The sequence below is a fragment of the Podarcis vaucheri genome, assembly GCF_965113315.1.
Source record: "Podarcis vaucheri genome assembly, chromosome: 5".
Lineage (NCBI taxonomy): Eukaryota > Metazoa > Chordata > Lepidosauria > Squamata > Lacertidae > Podarcis > Podarcis vaucheri.
This window is the reverse complement of record NC_138763.1, coordinates 95,725,515-95,750,319: the sequence shown is the minus strand read 5'-3', so window position 1 is coordinate 95,750,319 and position 24,805 is coordinate 95,725,515. Positions and strand designations below refer to the sequence as shown.

Genomic DNA, 24,805 nt, shown 5'->3' with positions numbered 1-24,805 from the left:
TAGGCGCTGTCTAGTTAAATTGTTTGCTTTACTGAAGCCCAGTGTTAGTAACTGTTGTGGTGATAAACCAGAAAAGTAAAGCTTTTGGTTGACAATTTTAGTCCCAAGCACTCTTATGACAACCTGGCAATACTAAGGGTAGTAGACCAGTGGGGTTTATATTTAGGCGAAGCCAATAATTAAATGTCGTACGCCAAATCTGTAATTCAACAGAGGGGAGGTTAATCTCTAAGTGCAATCAAGCATTTGGAAGACAGGATGGAACAGAAAAAAATTGCCCTATATAAAACGGTAGGATCGCTGCGGAGTTTGTGGTACAGGAGTGCTGATGGTACATCATTCTTCTCATTAGTCTTCTTGCACCTGCCCTCGCTGGCCACTGGCAGATGGCTTCACTTGCAGAACAGGTTTTTCTGAACCCTTTCAAAACACTCTGCTTATCAGGAGATGTCATTCCAGGAGCTGTAACTGCACTGGCAGCAGCAATAACTGCTTCAGAAGGCACAAGAAAGCCGATGGTACTTAGCTCTGCATGCTGTTCTCTTCCACTGTTTGTATTTCTGAGAGCACTTGGAAAGACAGGGTTCAGAGCGCTTTAGGCCAGAGCTTTCCAATCTGTGTGTCATGACAAACTAGTGTGTCGGCTGCAGTCTGTGGATATGTCATGCGAGTGTTCTCCACACTCCTCCCAGGGCTGGAAAGGGTTTAGTTTAACCTCTGGTTTGCTAATAAAACTGAATCACCGTGTCTAAAAAGTGTGTCACGTTTGGAGAGCTCTGCTTTAGGCCTTCTAAAGCCAGTGTGGTGTAGTGGTTGAGAGCGGTGGACTCGTAGTCTGGTGAACCGGGTTCGCTTCCCTGCTCCTCCACATGCAGCTGCTGGGTGACCTTGGGCCAGTCCCACGTCTCTGAAGTCTCTCAGCCCCACTCACCTCATAGAGTGTTTGTTGTGGGGGAGGAAGGGAAAGGAGAATGTTAGCAGCTTTGAGACTCATTCGGGTAGTGATAAAGCAGGATATCAAATCCAAACTCCTCCTCCTCTTCCTCTTCTTCTTCCTCTTCCTCTTCCAAACAGGCACAAGCCCTTCTCATTGGAGGTTTAGAATCTCTGTTCCATATTTGCAGTCTGCTTTGTCTGGTGTTCCTGGACTCCGGGGGGGGGGGGGGGTCGTTACTATTGTCTTGTTGTCCTTCGACCTCAGGGGTCAGCAAACCTTTTCAGCAGGAGGCCAGTCGGCTGTCCCTCAGACCTTGTGGGGGGCCGGACTATTTTGAAGGGGAAAAAATGAGTGAATACCTATGCCCCACAAATAACCCAGAGATGCATTTTAAATAAAAGGACACATTCTACTCATGTAAAAACACGCTGATTCCCAGACCGTCCGCAGGCTGGATTTAGAAGGCGATTGGGCCGGATCCTGCACCCGGGGCCTTAGTTTGCCTACCCATGTTCTACCTGTTCCACAGGGATGAAGTTAGTCCCACTTTCATGTCATTGCACAGGCGTATTTCTCAGCCTCTTCAGAGGTCTTCCTGTGTGCACCCCTGCCAAGTGAAGTCCTTCTTATCAGTGTCTTTTTTAGTGTTCCAAACAAACAGGTTTTGCAAACGAAGCTGCTGATTAATTGTTTCATCTGCCAGAAAGGAGACTTTTGTGCTGCATTTTCATGTGTGGTTGTTTTTTTTTTAAAAAAAAGTTTGGATTTTAATAGTCATTTTTACTCAGATTTGTAGGCTGCCCAGGACCATATAAATTTAGTAAAAATAACAATGCACTCCTCCCCTCCCCAGATTTTAGCTAAGGCTTAATGAAATTTTGCTTCCATGATCTAGGTTAGGGGCACAGTGTCCCATAGGAAGACAAACACTGTGACAAAAGTATTGGCTGGATGTGGTGAGTGATGAACACCCACATTCTTTCTGATTTTTTGCTATCTGGCATCGTGAGTGCTCGCATGGAGTAAATATTTTAGATGTGCATTAGCATGCTCAGCAATGCTTCTATATGTTATACTGTATATGGATGACATGTGTGAATTATATTCATGTTGTGTTAAATGTGTGTGCCCTTCATTTCCTCCCAGTTGGCCTTTTAATATCCTTTTTTGTCACTGCACTGTGGAATTTTATGTTGAGAAGTTCATTTTAAGTTGTCAACGAATGATTTCATTGTTGTACTCTCTCTTTTTTGGGTAGGAAATCTTGTCGGCTGCAAAGAAAAGCAGAGTTGAAAATCAGGTATATCAGCTTTGCTTAAATCTTGTTTGTAAATACTGGTTGCCTTGGAGTTACACGTTTTGTATCAGCGCCTCATGTTTCGGTACATAAATGAGCATGGCACAGCAGCCTTTTGCTTGTTTCTGAAATTTCCTTTAACAACTGTGAAGATGGATTTATTACATATCAAAGAAGAGTAACTAGAGGAGAATCTAAATTGGATTATTTTTAAGCTATTTGGTCTAAAGACACATAGAAACTCCCCCCTTCCAATGGTTCAATTAAGTTTGTGGAGAGGATATATTTTAGAAGATTTGGATAAAGTGACATTTTGATGACTTGGATTGTGATGATAAAAGATGCAGCACATGAATTCATGCCTATTCCCTTTTCTTTATCTGTTTTAGTTTTCATCCTCCCATTCTGTATCATAATGTTTGATGGCGTTTGTACTTTGCCTTTATTTATAAATTCGTAGTAAGTTTGTGAAATATTTGTCTATAAACGTCCTCCTGCAGAATGAAAGCTCTCCTCCAAAACTATGTACAGAAGAACTCCAGAATAACGGGGACTCAAATAGCATCATCAAGGACAGACTGGCACAGGCGGTGCGTAACACTGCCAAGCAGTTCGTCGACCCAGTACGGAAATTTAACGGGCAGCCCGTGCCTTTTCAACAACCCAAGCTCTTCACTGGAGGGATAATGAGGTGGTACCAAGTTGAAGGCATGGAGTGGCTTAGGGTAAGGATTTAACTCGACCCCCCCCCCCCCCGCCCTTGAGCTGCCTTCCTAAAAGGGAGTAAAGAGGTGTTGGGCTTGGGGCAAACTGCGAAAGCATTAACTAGGCTTTGGGAAGGAAGAGAAAGGACTCTAGGACCCTTCCCAGAGTGTGCACAATGTTCTTGGTTGTTTAGTCATGTCCGACTCTTCATGACCCCATGAACCAGAGCGCGCCAGGCACTCCTGTCTTCCACTGCCTCCTGCAGTTTGGTCAAACTCATGTTCGTAGCTTCAAGAACACTGTCCAACCATCTCATCCGCTGTTGTCCCCTTCTCCTTGTGCCCTCCATCTTTCCCAACATCAGGGTCTTTTCCAGGGAGTCTTCTCTTCTCATGAGGTGGCCAAAGTATTGGAGTCTCAGCTTCAGGACCTGTCCCTCCAGTGAGCACTCAGGGCTGATTTCCTTCAGAATGGATAGGTTTGATCTTCTTGCAGTCCATGGGACTCTCAAGAGTCTCCTCCAGCACCACAATTCAAAAGCATCAATACACCGCCCTAAATCCGCCCCTAACTTGACCACAATTCATGCACCATTCCCCACGATGCCTAAGAAGCTTTTAACTGAGGTTTGATGGTAGTTCCTGACTTAACAGTAATGGCGGCTGTTCCATTTCCGGCGGATGCTGCTTCTAGAGACTTGGATATTGAGTAAATGGAAACTGAAAGCAGCTAAGCAGCTCTAAAGCATGGTTTGCCTGTACATCGGAAGCTCAGTCCAATAATCACTGTTACCAATACAGTGGTGCCTCGCAAGACGAAAAGAATCCGTTCTGTGATTCTCTTCGTCTTGTGGTTTTTTCGTCTTGCGAAGCAAGCCCTTTGACGGATTAGCGCTATTAGCGGCTTTTAGCGGCTTATCGGATCAGCTGATAAGCGGCTTAGCGGCTTAGAAAAGGGGGGAAAGGGGAAAAAACCCGCAGGAACTCGCAAGACATTTTCGTCTTGCGAAGCAAGCCCATAGGAGATTTGTTTTGCGAAGCACCTCCAAAACGGAAAGCTCTTTCGTCTAGCGAGTTTTCTGTCTTGCGAGGCATTCGTCTTGCGGGGCACCACTGTATTAAGCAATTCTTGAAAACAATATGCTACACTTGTGAAAGAACATTAACTGGATTGTAAATGTTGGGCAAGTCAAATTTCAATGATATCCATTAATCGGGTGTAAAGAAAATGTTTTTCTCTCTCTGTTGTATGCAGATGCTCTGGGAGAACGGCATCAATGGCATTTTGGCTGATGAAATGGGCTTAGGAAAGACAATCCAATGTATCGCAACAATAGCATTGATGATAGAGAGAGGGGTCACTGGGCCATTTCTGGTATGTGGACCCCTCTCCACGCTTCCTAACTGGATGGCAGAATTCAGAAGGTTTACTCCTAAGGTAAAAAATGACTTTTAAAGTAATGGAACAAACCTTTTTTTTATGAGAGGACCACATCCTGCCTTGGACTAGATGACACTTGAGGCCCCTCCCAACTCTACAATTCTGTGATTTCCCGGGGGAACTTTTAGCTACTTCCAAGGCTTCTGGAATTGGTCTGTATGTGTGTGTGTTAAGGAGTTTTGCCAAGCAGTTGCAATGATGGGATAAGAACTGGGTTTGCTTAAAACGACAGTCTTGGAACAAGGTCCACTCATTTCAAGATCTTCCAATCCAACTAGTGTATTGCAGTCATAGACCAGCAGTTTTTTCAAGCTCTTAATAAATTAATTTGTGCTAGTTCTTAAGGCAGGCATATCCAAAGTCTGCTTTGGGGCCCAATTCGGCCCTCCAGCCGGTTTTATCAGGCCCCTGTGTCAGTTCATTTATTGCTGTCAAATCCTAAAAAGGTCAATAAACCTTGGGGGGAAATCCCCAAAAAGCTCTTCAATCCTAAAAAAAGCTCAACTTTGGTCGGCCCTCATGCATGTTCACTTCCATCAAATTTGGCCCTCTTTGAAAAATGTTTGGGCACCCCTGTCTTAAGGGCTTTAAATGTCTTATTTGTTAATGAGGATGTGAGGGGCAACAGAGGAGGAGTTGGAGACGTGGAAGAGGACCGTAACATTTAGTCAAATTAGTTAAACTAAAAGACTGACTAAAATATTCCCCTGATTGGACAGCACATTGAAAAAACTTACTTTTTAAAATACTTAAAAACTAGGTGATAAGTACCATCTTACCGAAGCGTCGCCTTCTGTATTTCTTGCTCTGTGTTACCTGCTTTTCTTTGCTATTGTTGAAGATGTTAACCTTATTATAATTGGTACTGGTGGTTGTTGCTTTAACCCTGTTTCCCAAACATATGAAAAGAATGCCTGAATAAATCTTACTTCCGGGTGCTCCTGAGCTGTTTTGGGGAAATCGTGTTGGGAGTTCCCCTTAAGGGTTTTTCTTGTTTGTTTCTGCAAACCTCAGGATTCCTCTCAGCTTGCTGATACCTCCCTCATGCATAAATGGGTTTTTTTTCGGGGGGGGGGAGGGTTTGGCTACATAAGCAAATTGCATTCACATCCTGAACTTTGGATACGGAGGAAGTGTTGGGGGAATAAATGGCATTCTAATACTGTACCCATGGGGTCTACATAGGATTTGGTTGACACTTTTGTTTTTTAAAAAATAATTTTAGGTTCCTATAATGCTGTATCACGGGACCCAGCAAGAACGGCGTTCGTTGGTTCATAAAATCCGAAAGAGAGATGGTTCTCTGAATGTCCATCCCGTGGTCATTACTTCTTTTGAAATAGCTATGAGAGACAGAAATGCCCTTCAGGTGCGTAAGAAAACGCTATTTCATAAGTATGGTCACTCTTGGTCCTTGACAGAACCGCAGCGGATGCTATGTGTGAAATAGGAGGGGTCATTAAGTGTTGAAGGTTCAAAGTTATCAGTCTTTTGGAAGGTGGACAGAATAAAATGGCATCATTGTACCAGTAAAAAAAAGTCAAGGTAGAGGATCCCTGACCGTTAAGTCCAGTCACGGATGACTCTGGGGTTGCGGCGCTCATCTCGCTTTACTGGCCGAGGGAGCCGGCTTACAGCTTCCAGGTCATGTGGCCAGCATGACTAAGCCGCTTCTGGCGAACCAGAGCAGCGCACGGAAATACCGTTTACCTTCCCGCTGGAGGGGTACCTATTTATCTACTTGCACTTTGACGTGCTTTCAAACTGCTAGGTTGGCAGGAGCTGCGACAGAGAAATGGGAGCTCACCCCGTCATGGGGATTCGAACCACCGACCTTCTGATTGGCAAGCCCTAGGCTCAGTGGTTTAGACCACAGCGCCACCTGCGTCCAAAGCTACTAATCAAACAGCACGTATGGCGAATGATGAGTTGTGTTGCTACCTGTGGTAATCAGTGCAGCAGTGCTGCATATAAACTACAGATGCACTGAGGACAAAGTTTAAATTTACAGCAACTATTTATAGTGAAAGACCGCCTCACCTGATACAAACATGCCCAGGTTCTGAGTTCTTTGGGGGGAGCCTTTCTCTTGGTCGTCCCATCCTTTCAGGCATACTTGCTTGGGATGTGGGAGAGGGGCTACTCTGTGGTGGCTCCTCCTAGACTACTTTGGACTCCCTCCCTGGAGAAGCTAGACTGGCTCCCTCCTTGTTGTCTTTCTGCTGGCAGGTGAAGGCCTTGGTCCAATAGGCTTATGGCAACGGACTGCTTTTAATGAAAGGGCTGTTGCCATGCTGGTTTTATTGCAATTATCTGTATGCTATTAATAGAAATATATTTTATCCTATTAATGTTTAATTGTTTGTCAATGATAGGGGGGAAACAATGTTTTTATTTGTTCTGGTTTTTATCTGTAAGCCACCTTGTGTCCCTGTCGGGCGGAATGACGGGGTATAAATAAATATATACCGGTAATAATAGTGGCTGTCTATTAGTATTATAACATGTTAAATTACGTTTTAATTGCTCAAAGTAATGAGTGTCATGATTTTCTCTTAGAAAGCAGAATAAAGCAATATAAAAGCTATGGCAAATTGCTAATATATCACAGCTAACTAATCCAGTCACTATCCTTTTTTGGGAAAGTGTGCAATGGACAGATTGACACAAATGAAAAGTATGTTTTTAAAAGTATGTGGGTTTTTTCTTTGCTTGTTGGAAATTTTGAATTTCCGCTTCTGTTGGATTTGTCTCTTAACACAATACACACAGTAAGAGATAATGATGATGAAATGTTATAAGCCCTGTTTGACATATATCAGCTTTTGGTGGAAAAGAAGGGCATATGGATGGATGGCTGTGGGGTTTTTTTGAGGTAACCAGTGATTTCTCTTCTCCAGAACTTGTACTGGAAATACTTGATAGTGGATGAAGGACACAGGATTAAGAATATGAATTGCCGCCTTATACGGGAATTAAAACAGTTTCGCACCGACAATAAACTTCTGTTAACTGGAACTCCCTTGCAAAACAACTTATCCGAGCTTTGGTCCCTGCTTAATTTTCTGCTTCCTGATGTGTTTGATGACTTGAAAAGGTAGGCAGCGAACTCTCCCCGCCCCCCCCCCCCATGTTAAAATATGATATAGCAAATGTCTGAAGTTTGGTAAATGGCCGACAATCCCAGACAAACTTCTAATACCTGAAAAGAAATATATATCTTCTGCAAAGCAGGCTATTCTTACATAGATTGCTCCCACCGCTCTTTACAGCAGATGGGGTTATGTTAAGAGGCATTTTCTGTAGGAAGAAGCCGCTTCCATTTTTGGCCCTGTTTAGCTCCAAAGCACAATGGCATTTTGTCACATGGCAAAGTATCCTGACTTTCCCTTTCCACCCTTCTGTGGAATAGTTGATGGGCTGTCCTTGAAGACTAATCAGTAACTTCATTTTGTCCAAAATGCAGCTGGCAGATTACTGGCTGGGATTCTCATGCCCCCCCCCTTAAAACAGCTGCCCTGGTTGCCAGTTGGTTTTTAGGCCCAATTTAGCATCCAAAGCCATAAAGAGCCCAAGTCCCAAATACCTGAAATTCTGCCCCCTTCCCTACAGACCCTGTCGGGTGCAGATATTGGCAGAGACAACCCCCTTTTGGTAATTCACTCCTGCGAAGACATTCCCTTGATGAACCATAATTCGCAGATCCCGAGCTTTCATTTGAAGACAGGCAGACTTTCTGGTATTTATAGGACTTTAGGTGTGAAGTTCTGTTTTAATTCCTTGCGGAAAAACTAGCCTGCTTCCCTCTTTCAGTGCTTTATTTGTCCAGCTCCCTAAAATGAATAAATTCTGCAGGTCCGGGCATTCAGAGATTTGGGAGCACAGTATAAACTTACCCTGAAATGACCTTATTATACATGTTTAGTTTTTTAAACGTGGAACGTTAAGCTAATATTTTATCCAGTAATTGCAGGTTTTGCTTCACTCACATAGGTTTTCAGGAAATGTACTTTCCCCATCCTGAAACTCTGGTTAGTGCTGCACACAGGGATTTGGGTGTGTAGTGGATTTTGTTATGGGAGGATATATTATTGCACGTGCAGGGGATTTAATTTTCGGTGTTGAATTCAGTGCCTTGATTATCAAATTTCTAGATTTTAAGAGGTGTGGAAGCTTTTATTTCAAGGAAGGGGTGAGGATTGAGCAGTTTCAGCTCCCCACATTCCTCTTTTTACCTCCCTTAACAAGCCGAGTAAATTAAGGCAGCAGCAAATACGTTCAAATTTGGCTAATCTATACAGGCCTTTGCTTTCTTCAGCACAGAACCCAACTGCACATCTCACCAGTTCTTAAATTTGTCTCCCGATTTTGTTTCCTTCACCACAGCTTTGAGTCCTGGTTTGACATCACCAGTATATCGGAAATAGCAGAAGACATTGTTGCTAAGGAAAGAGAACAGAACATCTTGCACATGCTGCATCAGGTCTGTTCTGATTGCTTAAAGTGAGCGAATCGTCTGAATGGTAGCCTGTTGGTCTGTTGAAGCAAAAGCATATTGTGGCATCTTTGATAAGCTTATTACGACGCACACAAATCCAAAAGCAAATGCCACTATAACTGTTAGTCTTTGTTGGGCCTCAACTTTGGACTAGCCTCACTAAACAGATTCAGCTGGTACTGACTTTTGAATGCTTTTGGACGCTACGAGTATTAAATTTTCTAAAACGTTTGGCTTTAATGGTAAATTTTTACAGTTGTACTAATTGTTGATGTGTGCTTATATTGCATCTTTATTTTGCTTTAACCTTATGTTTGCCTACATATGTATACAAATTTTGGGAACCTGGGGGCAGGATAGAAGCGGCCCATGGACTGGGGGTTTGTAACCAGGTGCACATCCTGGGAGTCATTTTGGACTCACAGCTGTCCATGGAGGCACAGGTTAATTCTGTGTCCAGGGCGGCTGTCTACCAGCTCCATCTGGTACGCAGGCTGAGACCCTACCTGCCTGTGGACTGCCTCGCCAGAGTGGTGCATGCTCTGGTTATCTCCCGCTTGGACTACTGCAATGCACTCTACGTGGGGCTACCTTTGAAGGTGACTCGGAAACTGCAATTAATCCAGAATGCGGCAGCTAGACTGGTGACTGGGAGTGGCCGCCGGGACCACATAACACCGGTCCTGAGAGATCTGCATTGGCTCCCAGTACATTTCCGAGCACAATTCAAAGTGTTGATGCTGAACTTTAAAGCCCTAAACGGCCTTGGTCCTTTATACCTGAAGGAGCGTCTCCACCCCCATCGTTCTGCCCGGACACTGAGATCCAGTGCCAAGGGCCTTCTGGCGGTTCCCTCATTGCAAGAAGTGAGGTTACAGGGAACCAGACAGAGGGCCTTCTCGGTAGTGGCGCCCGCCCTGTGGAACGCCCTCCCACCAGATGTGAAGGAAATAAGCAGCTATCTTCTCTTTAAAAGACATCTGTAGGCAGCCCTGTTTAGGGAAGTTTTTAATATTTAATGCTTTATTGTTTTTAACACTTGATTGGAAGCCGCCCAGAGTGGCTGGGGAAACTCAGTCAGATGGGCGGGGTACAAATAATTAATAATAATAAATATTATTATTATTAAAAGTTCCTTGCAAGTCTCTTCGCTTTTATTGATCATGTCTACTGGGCCCCATGGGATGTAAGAGCATATCGGGGTACAAGTACAACCTTTTCCTGCCATTACACATAATACGTACTTCATAGTGCAGTGCAAGACATGAAACCCTTTGAAAATAGTCATCTTTCCCCTGTTTTCTTTCCCTTCATAGGCTAAAAATACTTAAGTTGCGTTGTGTGGGCTGTTATTATAATGGTGAATACAGAGGAGTGTTTCACTTTACCAAGGGAGATTTAGCATACGGTTAAATTTGCGTTTTATATTTATCAAAACCAGAAGTGCTGTGCCTTTTAAATAAGCTTTTTGAGTATTATGCGTCATATATAAGGGATCTGCCCAATGCCATTATCGGACAAACAAGCGTAACACTGCACATGGCAGTGTGCAGAAACCCCGTCTTTGTATATTGTTGCATTTCCCTTTCGAGCCAGCAGCCTTCTATTATTTAAGCTTGAGTTGTTGGAAATTTTCATATCTGAAACTTTTTCAAACTCTAGATTTTGACCCCTTTCTTGCTGAGACGACTGAAATTGGATATCGCTCTCGAAGTTCCTCCCAAACGTGAAGTTGTGGTCTATGCGCCCCTGGTGAAGAAGCAAGAAACTTTCTACAGTGCCATTATAAACAAGACCATTCGAAAGCTGCTGGGAAACAGTCAGGTGCGTGCTGTGATGCCCAGGTTATCCTAATCATATCAACCTACATTTTGGCCTCGAATCAGTTTATTTTGGCCTCTGCAACTGCAGATGGGATGCCTTTCTGTTTCTGAAGACATTCATTTTTTAAAAAAACATGTTGCATAGGACTGTGAAATTTGAGCAAAACACTAGAGCAAAGGTTCTCAAAATAAGAGAATATGAATATTGTGTGCATTTCTGCTAAAGAAAAACTCAAATGGTTCTTGTTTTCATCTATTATGGAATGTTCAAAAGGTTTGTTCTCTTTTTTTTGTCACTGAACAGAGAGTTAGAAACAAGTTCGTTCAGAGTACGTGACCTATTTTATCACAGCAGCTTTTTGGTTTTTCCCCAATGCATCACAGTGAACTGTAGCAATGTTTTCCGCTATTTAGGAAGAAGCTGTTGAGCTAAGCTCTACAGGCCGGCCAAAGCGGCGCAGTCGGAAGGTGGCTAGTTACCGTGAGCTTGATGAAGATGATTTTCCTGATCGACTGGAGCAGATGATGGCCGAAATGCAAGAGGAAGTTGAAAAAGAGAGGTATTTATCTAACCATGGCTTGTGTATTTGCACTTAAACTGGTGGCATATACAAAGAACCATCACAGTAGAGAGTTGGAGGATAAACTGTCTCTATAAAATGTGGTGTTGTACAGATGATTGAGCAGTCCTTTACTTACCTTACCTCTGAATCCAGAGATAGTATCACCAATACAGTGGTACCTTGGGTTAAGAACTTAATTCATTCTGAAGGTGCGTTCTTAACCTGAAGCATCACTTTAGCTAATGGGGCCTCCTGCCGCCACTGCGCAATTTCTGTTCTCATCCCGAAGCAAAGTTCTTAACCAAAGGTACTATTTCTGGGTTAGCGGAGTCTGTAACCTGAAGCGTCTGTAACCCGAGGTACCACTGTATCAGGAAGAACTTTCTGACACTTAAGAGGTGTTGGGATAGCAGAACGGACTCCCCCAGGAGCTGTTGACTATCCTTCATTGTAAATTCTTAAGCACAGGTTGGATGGCCAGCCACCTTGAATGATCTAGTTGAGATTGTTGCATTGCAGGGAGTTGGGATAATGTGCACATTTAATACTAGAGGTCGCTGTCTTGAATCCAGGAGACAACCTCTCGTCCCCCACAAGCAGGTGCACCTGAGCTCAGTGCGCAGACTCACTGCATGAGCCATCCAGCCTTTTCAGGCCACCCTTCCCCCAAGCAAGCCACCTGACCAGTCTCCCCTGCTGTTTGCAGCAAGGCTCAGTGCCCTTCCTTATTTCACACCCAGAATCCATCCCAGCAGGCTGCCCCCTCCATCCCTTTTCTGCAAGCACACTTTGTTTCTGTGCTCCCAGCAGAGGAAGGAAGACCTGTCCTTGGCCTGTTTGATGGAATGCCTTTTTTGCTATCTTGCCAAGAGGCTGGTATCTCTTCGCTGTGGCTCCACGGCCATTGTGAAAAGACAGGCTGCTAGCAGCATAGTATCTTTTGTGGGCTTAGCTAGATTCCAGCTATAATTCGCATTGTCGTTTGATTCCATCATGCTTACAAACTCGCTTGTCGTTTGCAAGGCCAGTAATAGAAATGAGTACGCCGTTGGATTCAGAAATCAACCTGAAGTTGCAGAACATTATGATGCTACTGAGGAAGTGTTGCAACCACCCATACCTTATTGAATATCCATTGGATGCTGCCACCCAGCAGTTTAAGGTATTTCCTCCCATCGCTTACTTAAAAGGCCTTTTGTTCATTCCAATGTTGTTTGAAGGGCTTCGCCTGATGGCATCGCAGTTTGATTTGCAGAGAACAGTTCGCTCTCGTGAATGAAGTGGGTGACGAGCAGTCAAAAGACTCATGTCAGGACTTTGAAAGAGGACAGGAGAGCTTCCTTACATCCCACAACTTCTCTCGTCTTCCAACCACCTTTGCCCGCTATGCAAAGAATTGCTGGGGCCGTCATTAGTCCAGCCACAAGATTATTGCATGCCCAGCCGGTAGGGCAGTCTATAGAGGTGGCTGCGGCACTGATGCCCAGTTGAAAATGCCCAAGGCCACTGTTTGAGGGAAGCTACACTATTGTATCGCTCCCTCTTATTTGCCTTTGCTTGTGTGCAAAAGTTATTTGCTAAGAGAGAATAGGCTCTTAACCTCACAGTGGAGCAGTTTTCTATAACCCAGAACTTTGCCCTAACCTAGAATGAGTGTGTGTGAGAGAGAGGGGGGGGGGTTTAACCATACAGTTTGTTACCTGGGGTTATCTTCCCACCCAATTTTTTAAAAAACAGAACCCAGAAAATCAAGACACACTGACTTTGATTTATTGTATTGGAAGGTTCAGGGACGCGGGTGGCGCTGTGGGTTAAACCACAGAGCCTAGGACTTGCCGATCAGAAGGTCGGCGGTTTGAATCCCCGCGACGGGGTGAGCTCCCATTGCTCGGTCCCTGCTCCTGCCAACCTAGCAGTTCGAAAGCACGTCAAAGTGCAAGTAGATAAATAGGTACCGCTCCGGTGGGAAGGTAAACGGTGTTTCCGTGCGCTGCTCTGGTTCGCCAGAAGCGGCTTAGGCATGCTGGCCACATGACCCAGAGGCTGTCTGCGGACAAACTCTGGCTCCCTCGGCCTATAGAGCGAGATGAGCACGCAACCCCAGAGTCAGTCACGGCTGGACCTAATGGTCAGGGTTCCCTTTACCTTTATTATTGGAAGGTTCAAACATCTCAGCATTTAACTTTCAGTCGGTTGTCTTTTCAATACTTTCTTCAACATTTCTTATAATTTTGGGCCCGTTAGAAGAAAGAAGAACATTCAAACAGTGCACTGTGTTTTATGCATAGCTTTTATTCGTGGTGGTTTAGACTTCAGAGGCTTTCTTTCCAACTCCAGGCTCTTTTCCTGGTGCCATTCTTGAGGCCTGCCAACAAGGGGATAAAACCTTCCAGGGTAAATAACCCCGGAACCACCAGGCAGGGGATGGGAGTGGGAGAGGAAGGGGCAGTGAGTTCAAATTGTCCTTTTTAGCTGTTCACTGGTGACGCTGTTGCTTGATGAAATGTTTTGGAAGAAATGAAGGCAGCATATTTACAAACATCATTGCCGGAAGAGCAGGGAAAGCTGTTGTGTAACGCAGAGTTGGGGAAGCTGTGGCTCTTCCCATCACTCCTGCTGTGCTGATCAGGGACCGTTGCGGGTTGGAGTCCAACAAGTGACTAGAGGGCCACAGGTTCCTCGTGCGAAGCTAGTTGCTTCTAATGCAAATATGATTTATTATTAATAATAATAAATTTTATTTACCGTATTTTTCGCTCTATAACACGCACCAGACCATAACACGCACATAGTTTTTAGAGGAGGAAAACAAGAAAAAAAATATTCTAAACGAAATAGTGGATGTATGATTTTTGTGGTTCATACTGCGGCCACAGACATGTGATCTGACAGTGAGTTTGGAGTAGCCCAATGCAAAAATCCTGAGGATCCATGTGGATCCATGCTTTGTAACCACAGAGGAGGGAAGAAAAGGGAACCATGGATCCCCTGCTCACGACTGCAGCAGATCCCCCCTGCCACCCGCAGGCATTCGCTCCATAACACGCACAGATATTTCCCCTTACTTTCTAGGAGGAAAAAAGTGAGTGTTATGGTGCAAAAAATACAGTATATCCCGCCCTCCCCAGCCGAAGCCGGGCTCAGAGCGGCTTACATCAAATGTATAGTACATTAACATAAAATCAGACAATCAATTAAAATTCATCCTCAAATCAGATCAGGATCAGAATAAAATCCAATCGGATGGCAACCCGCAGATTAGGGTTGGGGACCTTAAACGCTCACCAGGCTCAACTGTTTGTGCTGAACTTATATGGGCCTGTGAGAAAAATTGGGAGGCCACTTTCATGCAAGTTCTTATGAAAGGGGAGAGGGAGTCAGACTGAATCCTGACTAAAGGCCTGCCAGAACAGCTCCGTCTTGCAGGCCCTGCGGAAAGATGTCAAGTCCTGCAGGGCCCTAGTCTCTTGTGACAGAGCGTTCCACCAGGTAAAGGTGCCCCTGATCGTTAGGTCCAGTCGTGGATGACACTGGGGCTGCGCGCTCATCTCGCTCTATAGGCCGAGGGAGCCAGCATTTGTCCACAGACGGCTTCCGGGTCATGTGGCCAGCATGACTAAGCCACTTCTGGCAAACCAGAACAGCGCACAGAAACGCCGTTTACCTTCCCGCCAGAGTGGTACCTATTTATCTCCTTGCACTTGACGTGCTTTCGAACTGCTAGGTGGCCAGGAGCTGGGACCGAGCAACAGGAGCTCACCCCGTTGCGGGGATTCAAACCACCAACCTTCTGATCAGCAAGCTCTAGGCTCTGTGGTTTAGACCACAGCGCCACCCACGTCCCTATAATTTAATTAGAATGTCCTAAATTGTACGTGTGTGTTCTTGCATCAAGGTCGACGAAGATCTAGTGAAGAGTTCGGGCAAATTCTTACTCTTGGATCGCATGCTGCCAGAACTAAAAAAACGAGGACACAAGGTATTGTTAGTTTATGGTGTTACCAGAATTTATTTGCCTGGACACCTCAGTTCAGATTATTAAAGAATCTTTGCTCTGTTCAGGTGCTGCTGTTCTCGCAGATGACAAAAATGTTGGATATTCTGATGGACTATTGCTATCTGAGGTTGTACGAGTTCAGTCGCCTAGACGGGTCCATGGCGTATGCAGAGAGGGAAGAAAACGTAGGTGATAAATTTATTGGATCCTGGTTTGTTTGACTCTTCTAAGATTCCCTTTGCATTGCAGCAGAGAACTTTTGTCAACAGAGTTTAGCTAGAAATATCAGCGAGTTCTGGCTTAGTCTATGAACTCACTAGCCCGAGGCAGCTTCACCACCCACTTCAGTGCTGGGATTTCTCAAAGATGATGCTTGAAAAGTGTTATTTGTGTTCTGCTTATTATCAGTAAGTAGCTTGCGCCTTAAAATGTATTGATGACATGTTTAGGTGGAGGCTGTCCTAACTAACTGAGGCGGTGATGAATATTGCAGTTGAAATTAAGTCTTACACCCAACATTTGTAGTCCTCTTTGAACATGTGCTTCACTTATACGATAGTCATTGTGTGACATAGTCTGTGGATGCACTGGCAAGTTCTGTCCCCAGGGCTCATCGCCCTGGCCATCCTTGCAGCTCTTCATGATTTATGGGGATTGTTCCTGAACTGGAGAATCTCCACAGTTCGTGGAGGCTCCCTGCATGGTTTAGTGTGTGTTTGGTTGGCACCGTAAAGGTACATTATTAACCTAATGTGTTTACCGTTCGTCATTTGCAGATAAATAAGTTTAACACAGATCCGGAGGTTTTTATCTTTCTGCTGAGCACACGGGCTGGAGGTCTTGGCATTAATTTGACGGCAGCGGACACAGTAATCATTTATGACAGTGACTGGGTATGTTTCGCATGCTGGCATGTATAAATTGTCATGGGTCCTGAACTCAAAGGGCTGTGTGCTGAGTGACACATATGGTGATGGGGGCTTCAGGGATCAGAGTTGGAAAGGATCCCGAGGGTAATCTAGTCTAACCCCCTGCAATGCAGGAATCTCAGTTAAGTGTTTTATGGTGGCAGCCTTCAGCACTGCCCAGCAAGCTGCCTCCAAAGCCTGGTGCAGATGGAGAAATAGTTCTCCAGGGAAGCACGATGAGGGGAAGATTTATATTTCTGCCCCTCTTAAATTCAGGTTGTGTGATCTGCTATGAAGAGCCTGTTCTGGTTCTACAGAAATATGCCAAATTCTAAACAGCTCACAGGAATGGCATGAGGCTCAGAATAATTTGTTTCAGAAATTCCAAAGTTCAGTCAAGCAATTATGTATTTTTAATCTCTGTATCAACTAAACCAGGCATAGGCAAACTCGTCCCTCCAGATGTTTTGATACCACAATTCCCATCATCCCTGACCCTGTTAGCTAGGGATGATGGGAGTTGTAGTCCCAAAACATCTGGAGGGCTGAGTTTGCCTATACCTGGACTAAACAACTCTGGCTGAGGTACAGCACTTTACACCAGATTGAAATAACCAGGTAAAGTGAAATTAAGAAAACCCCAGCTAGTCTTTTTTGCTAGGTAGAATGGACCTGCCCTTATGTCAGAGACAGCAGAGCACGTGGTCTGCATGTAGCAAGTCAGATCTGGCATCACCACAGCAGCACTTTGTAAACTTTTATTATTTCTCTTTTCCCCCCAACCCCAGATGTTTAGTGGTTTCTGCATTCCTGGTAGTCAGAAGGGGTCACATTTTGTGTGTGTGAAATACATTTGTATGGGAGAAGCCTGCCTTAGCTGTCACTAGTCAAAGTAGACAATACAGGACTATGTGGACCACTGGTCTAACCTAGCATAAAGCAGCTCCATATATTAATATATTTTTCCTTAATCCCAAACTTGCAGAAAGCTAGAAGTAGTTCTTCCTGGCACTGCCTGCAAAAAAAGGAAAACAAACCCCTTAATTTTATCTCTGGAGTTCATTTCCCTTCTTTCCCATTCTTAGAACCCTCAGTCTGACCTCCAGGCCCAAGACCGATGTCACCGAATAGGCCAGACAAAGCCGGTGGTCGTCTATCGCTTTGTAACTGCAAACACCATCGATCAGAAGATTGTGGAGAGAGCTGCTGCCAAAAGGAAGTTAGAGAAGCTGATTATCCACAAAAGTTAGTAGCAACTTCATTTTTCTTACCAAAATTGACAGATTTTCCTTCTTGGGCTAACAGCTACGAATGTGGTTTCTCTAAATGTACAAGGCGTGACCGGAAAGTTCAGTGAATGGTCGCAGAAATCGGACAGCGAGAAATATTCATACATACAGACATACCTTACAGGCCTTCAAAGTAGGCCCCCTCTGATACAATGCACTGTTGACAATGTTCACAGAACTGTTGGAAACTTCTGGAGAAGTCTTTTTGTACTGCTTTCAGTTCCCTCATCACAGCAGCTTGGATGTGTGGAACGTTGGAAAATCTCTGCCCTTTAAGTGCAGATTTCAGTTTTGGAAGAAGAAAGAAATCCGGTGGGGCCAGATCAGGAGAATATGGAGGGTGGGACAACTGAGTAACTTCAGTAACAATTCCATGCAGAATATGAAATTTTTCCGCCATCATTTGGACGGACAAACGCCAATCCCGCATCAATAACTCTGTCGACATTTGCTATCGTTCTGCTCATTGACTGCCTGCCAGACTGAGGGTCATCTTCGATGGCTTGCCGCCTTTTATGGAAACGCTTAAATCACTCGTACAGCTTCATCTCTGTACAGTGGTACCTCTGGTTACGTACTTAATTCGTTCCAGAGGTCTGTTCTTAACCTGAAACTGTTCTTAACCTGAAGCTAATGGGGCCTCCTGCTGCTGCCGCCACGCCGCCAGAGCACGCTTTCTGTTCTCATCCTGAAGCAAAGTTCTTAACCCGAGGTACTATTTCTGGGTTAGCGGAGTCTGTAACCTGAAGCGTATGTAACCTGAGGTACCACTGTACACAATTGTGAGCATTTCATGGGTTTCCGATGCCAATTGTATATTCAAATATTTCTCGCTGCCCGATTTCTGTGACCTTTCACCGAACTTTCCGGTAACACTTTATACACACTTTGCTTGGCTATGCATCGGATTGTGTACCGTGGTAGAACCCACAGGCTTAAATCAGCTGACGTTGAGAGCAATAAATGATCACACACTTAAAGAGAGCTTTTGCCCGCTGCTCTGCCACAAGGGCTGTTGCCATTTACACCGCCTTGAGCAGAGTTTTGCTGCTGTTTCCTGGCTTCTGGGACGTGCGAGACAAAAATGATTTTGGAAGTGAACCTGCCTTGTGTTCACAAGATTGTAGCCCGCTTGGTGGTGCTAACTAGCACTCGGTGTGTTGGGTGAGAGGCACCACCCAAGCTGTTGAAAGGCAGAAGAAAACAGGTGGCATCCGATTGTAACGGAGATCAAATCTCAGGCTCTTGCAAGCTCCTTGCCATGTGCGCTGTCTTCCCTACTGTCGCCGGAGAGATGCAGGGCTAGTGTGCGGATTCTACACGCGACGGGGGCTTTCAGGTGTGCTGCTCTGTGGGCAGAGAAAAGACTCGCTGATGGCAGTCTCCTCCTAAAAGGAGCTGAATCTCAAATCCCTCCGTGATAAGCCGAGTCAAGGTTGCAAGTAAAAAGGAGAAAAATAGCCGTATCCAGGCAGCATCAGTTTTCGGTAATCTTGACTGAAAGGCAGCACCTCAAAAATATGCAGCAACGTAATGGATACTTGTCGGTTGTGATGGACAGGAACAAGCAGGGAGGTGCCTCTGCATTTTCCCTATTACTTTGGTTTAACGTCCTGTTGCTTTTGACACCTGGGCATAACTATTTATAGACCCAATGATCACCTGATGGAAACAGTGACAGGCTTGAGTTTCTACTTCCTTTTCCCTTCATATGTTTGGGCGTTGGCATGTCCATCTTTGGCCGCCACCGGCCAGCAGCCCCTGGAGGGTTAGCCAAGAGAGAATATTTCCATAAAAAGCACCCGTTTTGCACCGATGGCTCTTCTCCTTTTGTAGGTCAAAGATACGTGTCAAACGTTTGCAATCCTAGGGGATCTTACTTGCACAAACTAAGCTGGGAGAATGAGTTACCAAGACCAGGTCTTGCTGTGTAACATCATGAATGTTGCCCAAGTTGGCGAAAAGCAACTGGGATCTAGGTTAATGGTAAAGGACCCCCTGGACGGTTAAGTCCAGTCAAAGGCAACTCTGGGGTTGCGGCACTCATCTCGCTTTCAGGCCAAGGAAGCCGGTGTTTGTCCACAGACAGCTTTCCGGGTCCTGTGGCCAGCATGACTAAACCGCTTCTGGCGCAATGGGACACCGTGACGGAAACCAGAGTGCGTGGAAACACCATTTACCTCCCCTGCTGCAGCGGTACATATTTATCTACCTGCATTGGCGACCTTTCAAACTGCCAGGTTGATGAGTTGACAGAGCAACGGGAGCTCACCCCATCGCAGGGATTCGAACCGCCAATCTTCTGATTGCCAAGCCCAAGAGACTCAGTGGGTTGGACCACAGTGCCACCCACGTCCCAACTGGGATCTAATGGTGTTTTCACCACGTAAACGTGCCTGTCAAATCAATTTACTCGTAAGTTTTCTTGTACTGAATTTAACGTCGCAAACCTGTTTGGGAAATGTTTCAGAAAACTCTGATCCATAATTGTGTGCAATGAGACAAAATGGAATGTGCAGAGAACAGAATGTTTATGAACTAATAGCTTTTGTACCAGTGTTGTGGCCAGATGTTTCTTAATACTATCAGAAAGCCCAAGCGACAGTGCTTTCTCTCTCTCAAAGTTGTTCTTTTTTTTCTTGTCTAACTTCAAGATCAGTTTAAAGGTGGGAAATTTGGAATAAACCAATCGAAGAGTTGCTTGGACCCCAAGGAATTAATGGAGCTGCTACAGTCCAGGGACTACGACAGGTATGTCTCACTTACAAAGAAACCATTTGGTTTTTTAATGTGCAAAAATTCATTATGCTTATTTAACGAAGGGTTTGTATGTTAGAGGTGCTTTATTGACTTGCAGTTCTAATGGTGGGGCTTAGTTTCAAGTAAATAAATATGGTTGCACTGGAACTCAGCTATCTGAAAGTAACATATACTTTCTTTCCATCTGTAGAGAGGTTAAAGGATCAAGAGAAAAAGTAATAACTGACAAAGATTTAGAGCTACTGCTGGACAGGAGTGACCTTATCGGTAAGTATAGATATCAGTGTCTTTTCATTTGAATCTCTCCAGAAATGAGCTTCAAATGTGAACTATGTGTGTAGCGTGAATTCTCCCAGCTGAGAGATACAATTCCTTAAGGTGGGATTCCCCAATTACAATTGTTTGTTGCTGCTTCTGACCAACTATCTGTTTTTTAAATATTTTTGTTTCTCTGTTTTTACTGCGCAAGCTGCTTAGCACAAAATGTGCAGCTGATAACTCCAAGACATACGCACGGTTTTGCCACAAAGGAGCAGTTTTTTTCTGCAGCAATTGTGCTAGGAGAGAAACAACTGCATTGGTAGTGACTTAACTAGCTACTGAAGTCCGATTCTTACTACTGAGTAATTGTCAATTTGATTGTGTTATCAAAAAAAGAATGCTAGAGTTTGAAACTACACAAGACAAAGTTCAGAGAGCATTGTCTTTTTATAAAGGAGGGCTAGGTTGGTTTAAAAAGAACAACCTGGCTGTTTACTGAGACTCTAGTCTTTCTGAACACAGGTATCTTGAAGCTTTTCAGACCTAGGGCCCATTTTTAACCCAAACATGCATTTTGGAGACTTTTTCCTTAATCATTCACCATATATTTTGCACAATAGCACTCCTGTTGCGACCCACCGTGGATCAGGCCACAACCCACTCAAATTTCCCGTTCCACCAGTTCAAGGCAGGTGCTCTAAACTGTGTGTCTTGCTTCTTTCTCCCTAGACCAAATGAAAGCTTCTGAGCAACTTAAAGAGAAAACGAGAGCGTTCAAGGTTTTAGAAAACTCTGAAGATGTCAGCACAGAGTGTGTGTTTTGAGATACAGGCAGTTGGTGACCGTAACCTTACAGCTGCTTTGTTCTTAATAGTCTGAAATGCATTTCTGAACTCTTGTTTTGGTTGTATCATTTTCCAGAAAGAAAATAAGGCTCTAAAATGTAACATTATTAAGTGTAGATGTGAAAAGAGAGCTTTTGGACGCCCCTTGGATTTTAGATCCTCTGACTTTGTACAAACTGGAAAGCTAAATACTACTATAGTTTCCTGTGGAAGTTCTGATAAATGGTAGGATTTGGAGTTTTTGGTTTTTTTACTTCTCAGTATGCTTACCCCTTGCCCTCAAGTATAGTTTTATTTGGTCGATGTATTTTGTTTCAAAGTCCAAACCTGTATGACTTTAGTTTTTGATAATTTTGCTAAATAAATTGTTTTGTAACAAGCAGCACTCGCAAGGTAGCAGAGTTACTGCAAATCCACGTGTTCAGTTGTCTCCTAGAAGCACTACAAAAAATAACCCCCAGCTTGAAATTGTACACCTGGAGGTGCCAGGTTCTGAGAACCTAAGTCCATGTTACTACTTAACTTGTGTCTCATTTCCACATCTTTTGAGATCGTTTTGGGTTTTGTCAGTAATGGTTGGTGTAAAAGTACCAACTGATAGTAAAGAGCCAAAGAAATTTATCAAGGCAGGGGAGACAATTCAGGGTTTCCTCCTTAGGATGGGAAACTCAGCTCCCCCCCCCTCCCAGTTTGGCACTCCTGGATGAAAGTAAATCGCAAAGTTGCTCCCCTTACTGCTCTAGGTAAAAGCCAATTCTACAACAATCTGCTATCAAACCACCAGGGGAAGGGGGGTGTTTTGTTATCTAGATACCTAATGTTATTGCTCGAAGGAGGAATTAGTTGCTATGCCCAGTGAGAAGTGTATTTTCCTTGGCACAAGTCCGAAGAAAAGAGTTGCATCATAGTATTTCACACCAAAAGAATGAATGTAAGAACTTAAAAGCACTGCTTCAGAAACAGTTCAGTTTCAGCAATAACAAAAAACAAAGGCAAGCAAAAGGATACGGGGAACAGGCAGTTCTTTTTATAAAACCACACCATGGGAAACTAAAGTAAGCAAGCCCTTTCCACAGACTGCAGAACTCTGAGACATCATGCAACACACCCCTAGCCCTGACAAGAAACTTGTGTAAATGATATCAAAGTGAAAAGCACACTGGTGTGGGAGATGCAATATTTTTGCTGACCTGGATTCTTAAAAATCTAACTTTTTTTGGTATATACTCCCGTTTACCCTGCATCTAGTCCACACAATGCTAAATCAAACAATGCAGCAGACGGCGGTTTGAGTCAGCTCCATTTATTGAGTAGAAAAAGAAAAATCGTGTGGCTTGCCCTCTGGTATCCGATTTTTAGTTGCGGAAGAAGAGTCGCATTATCAAAAAGAGGGGCAATTCCCTCCGACCGAGCGGATTTTCTTTATAAAAATGGAAGTGGTTCACTTACTAAAAAGGTCCACTGGCAAAAGCCTCACTGAGCCTCCGTGACTGCGAGGAGAATTCAGAGGCAGAAGACAGTGGTGCCTGGTAGAGTGCTGGAAAAACACTCATTTTGGAAACACAGTGATCACATCGTATCCTTCAGGCGGGGTGACCCGTTCTCGGGCGTGCTTCTCACAGTAGATGCGATCCTCCACAAAGAAGTGCCCCTTTTGCTTCAGATTCGTTCCACAATCGCTGCACACATAGCACTCTGGGTGGAGGTGCTTCTCCCGGAGCTTCACAAACACACCTCTGGGAAGAAAAACAGTACCAAGATCAAAATTCAGGAAGGTCATATAAAAAGGTAAAGGGACCCCTGACCATTAGGTCCAGTCATGGCCGACTCTGGGGTTGCGTGCTCATCTCACTTTATTGGCCAAGGGAGCCGGCGTACAGCTTCCAGGTCATGTGGCCAGCATGACTAAGCTGCTTCTGGCGAACCAGAGCAGCGCACGGAAACGCCATTTACCTTCCCACCGGAGCGGTACCTATTTATCTACTTGCACTTTGAGCTGCTTTCGAACTGCTAGGTTGGCAGGAGCAGGGACCGAGCAACGGGAGCTCACTCCGTCGCGGGGATTCAAACCACCGACCTTCTGATTGGCAAGTCCTGGGCTCTGTGGTTTAACCCACAGTGCCACCAGCGTCCCTAGGAAGGTCATATAACTTGGATTAAAGGTTGCTGCGAAGAGGGGTTGATTGTTAAACCGCTCTGGGAATTGTGGACCTGTGGGGGGAAAGGGGTCCCTTTACCTTTTACCTAATGAAGTTTATAACCTTATATAGTGGTACCATGGTTTAAGAACAGCTTACTTTATGAACAACTTAGATTAAGAATGCTGCAAACCCGGAAGTAGGTGTTTTGGTTTGTGAACTTTGCCTTGGAATAAGAACATGTTCCGCTTCCTGTCGAGTGTGTTCCATTTGTAAATTGAGTCCCCTGCTGCTATGGGAAAGCACGCCTTGGTTTAAGAACGGACTTCCAGAACAAATTAAGTTTGTAAACCAAGGTACCACTGTACAAAACTCAAAAAACCTCACATCGCCAATTGACCCTGCTTTCCATAGATCACATGAATAGGCTACACTCATGAGTAATAATGGCCAGTTCATGTTGCTTTAAGACCCAGTTGCTGCGGTATTTGGCTGTTGTTTAGTTCATGATTACCCATTCACATGCTACAGTGGTACCTCGGGTTACATACGCTTCAGGTTGCATACGTTTCAGGTTACATACTCCGCTAACCCAGAAATATTACCTTGGGTTAAGAACTTTGCTTCAGGATGAGAACAGAAATCGTGCTCCAGCGGCGCGGCAGCAGCAGGAGGCCCCATTAGCTAAAGTGGTGCTTCAGGTTAAGAACAGTTTCAGGTTAAGAACAGACCTCCGGAACGAATTAAGTACTTAACCCGAGGTACCACTGTACTTGATACTAAAACTTCCACCACAACCCTCCTTTAAGCATTTTCTCAAAGCTGCAAAGCCTTTCCTCAAACTACAGCAGGCATAGCCAAACTTGGCCCTCGAGATGTTTTGGGACTACAACTCCCATCCCTAGCTAACAAGACCAGTGGTCAGGGATGATGGGAGTTGTAGTCCCAAAACATCTGGTGGGCCAGGTTTGCCTATGCGTGAACTACAGCCTCTCCACAATTGCAGTCTCCAATGACTGCTCGTTCTGCTACTTACACGATGCCAGATCCACACTTATCACAGACAGGAAGCTTCTGAGAATTTCCAATCGATGCCGCGACTTTGGTTGTTGGTGCTTTCACACTTCGGAATCCGGAAGGCTTATTGGGATCTGTAAGTATTTTAAAGCAACCAGTATTACGGATTAGGAGAACTGTCTTGAGTATAAAATCAAGGCAACAATACAGGCCGTGGTTTCTGCTGAGGAAATAAAACAGCATCATTGGAGATCTTTCCTTGGCTCCATGTTGAAGTTAAAAAAACAAAACCAACGCATGTCCAACAAAATTTTGGCCTCACAAGGT

The 24,805-nt window shown here is 44.5% G+C and overlaps 2 protein-coding genes across 3 annotated transcripts in view; one reads left to right on the top strand and one right to left on the bottom strand.

Annotated features, from left to right (window-relative positions):
* The window catches only part of HELLS (helicase, lymphoid specific), a 32,402-nt gene extending 10,697 nt beyond the window's left edge, over positions 1-21,705 (top strand). Inside the window, exons 7-22 of the mRNA XM_082223075.1 lie at positions 2,196-2,237; positions 2,735-2,959; positions 4,194-4,376; positions 5,605-5,748; positions 7,280-7,476; positions 8,766-8,862; positions 10,540-10,701; positions 11,115-11,260; positions 12,287-12,425; positions 15,159-15,242; positions 15,326-15,445; positions 16,037-16,153; positions 17,254-17,413; positions 20,112-20,208; positions 20,408-20,484; positions 21,208-21,705. Of these exons, the coding sequence (XP_082079201.1) occupies positions 2,196-2,237; positions 2,735-2,959; positions 4,194-4,376; positions 5,605-5,748; positions 7,280-7,476; positions 8,766-8,862; positions 10,540-10,701; positions 11,115-11,260; positions 12,287-12,425; positions 15,159-15,242; positions 15,326-15,445; positions 16,037-16,153; positions 17,254-17,413; positions 20,112-20,208; positions 20,408-20,484; positions 21,208-21,302 (2,085 nt within the window). The 3' untranslated portion in view covers positions 21,303-21,705. The remainder of the gene's footprint in view (positions 1-2,195; positions 2,238-2,734; positions 2,960-4,193; positions 4,377-5,604; positions 5,749-7,279; positions 7,477-8,765; positions 8,863-10,539; positions 10,702-11,114; positions 11,261-12,286; positions 12,426-15,158; positions 15,243-15,325; positions 15,446-16,036; positions 16,154-17,253; positions 17,414-20,111; positions 20,209-20,407; positions 20,485-21,207) is intronic.
* A 905-nt stretch (positions 21,706-22,610) lies between these two features.
* PDLIM1 (PDZ and LIM domain 1) overlaps positions 22,611-24,805 on the bottom strand; it is a 38,310-nt gene continuing 36,115 nt past the window's right edge. For both annotated transcript variants that reach the window (XM_082223261.1, XM_082223260.1), the window contains 2 exons: positions 24,498-24,612; positions 22,611-23,059 (listed from right to left, as the gene is read on the bottom strand). In XM_082223261.1, the coding sequence (XP_082079387.1) occupies positions 22,873-23,059; positions 24,498-24,612 (302 nt within the window). In that variant the 3' untranslated portion in view covers positions 22,611-22,872. The remainder of the gene's footprint in view (positions 23,060-24,497; positions 24,613-24,805) is intronic.